The sequence below is a fragment of the Crocuta crocuta genome, unplaced genomic scaffold (assembly GCF_008692635.1).
Source record: "Crocuta crocuta isolate KB4526 unplaced genomic scaffold, BGI_CrCroc_1.0 scaffold48, whole genome shotgun sequence".
Lineage (NCBI taxonomy): Eukaryota > Metazoa > Chordata > Mammalia > Carnivora > Hyaenidae > Crocuta > Crocuta crocuta.
The window spans coordinates 7,909,906-7,910,871 of NW_027533089.1; the positions used below are offsets into that span (position 1 = coordinate 7,909,906).

Here is a 966-nt window from a genome sequence, read left to right on the forward strand (position 1 = left end):
AAAAAAAAAAAAAAAAAAATGGAGCAACAGCCACCTGGGTTTTTGGACTAGCTGAGTTTCGGATAAAGATGCTTGTAAAAAGGAGCTGGTGCGAATCCAGAAAAAGACTTGAAATGCCCCAGGCTTTGCCATGGCACAGTCCCCAGTTTTTTCCGCACTGCATTTAGAGGTTTAAAGACAGAGTGAGCTCAAATTTGGCCCAAAGCCTCGACTGTTCCCGTGGCGGCCGCGGGGTAGAGGTCAGACCAACAGGTGTGGGAGGCTTCGAGGTAGCAGGAAGGAGCAGGTGTCAGAGGAGGGCCCCCTCCGCCCCCTCTCCCTGGCCCAGGGGCTCCGGCGCTGCTCGCGGTGTTCCCAGCAGCGGGCGGAGGCGCCCTGCCCCTGCTCAGGGAGCTCTGGGCCTGGGGCCGGGAAAGACNGTCCGGCCCGTCGGCCAATCCCCGAAGGCCCGGGGGAGGAGGAGGGGGCAGTTCGTGGGGGACTCGGGAGCGGAGCGGGAGGCTCTGCGGGACCCAGTCGGACCGAGCCGCCGAGGCACCGCCCGCGCTCCGCCGCCGCGTCAGGGCGTCTCCTGCGCCGCCCAGGGGAGCGAGCTCCGAGCATCTCGCGCTGCGGCCACTCCTTGGGGCCAGGAGCGGGGAAGACGAGTACTAGAAGCCCCCAGACCCGAGCGCAGATTCTTCCCGCCTCCCGAACCACCATGACCCACTTCAACAAGGGCCCTTCCTACGGGCTCTCGGCCGAGGTCAAGAACAAGGTACGCTGGGCTCGGGTGGAGCGGCCCCCGCCCAGGGCGAGGAGGGGGAGGCTAGCTGCCGCCCGGGGGTCCCTGGGACTGGGGCGGCGCTGGGCCGCGCTTCGCCTCTGCGCCTTCGCCTTGGCTGTCTGGCTTTGCGGGGAGGAGACGTCGGGGCGGCGCGAGAGTGGCCGCGCGCCTCCGTCCTGGCCCCGGTCTCGAAGCGCCGG

General features: G+C 66.9%; 1 protein-coding gene across 1 annotated transcript in view; it reads left to right on the forward strand.

Annotated features, from left to right (window-relative positions):
• The first annotated feature begins 469 nt into the window (after positions 1 to 469).
• Positions 470 to 966, forward strand: part of CNN3 (calponin 3) — a 25,930-nt gene continuing 25,433 nt past the window's right edge. Inside the window, exon 1 of the mRNA XM_077746043.1 lies at positions 470 to 757. Within this exon, the coding sequence (XP_077602169.1) occupies positions 701 to 757 (57 nt within the window). The 5' untranslated portion in view covers positions 470 to 700. The remainder of the gene's footprint in view (positions 758 to 966) is intronic.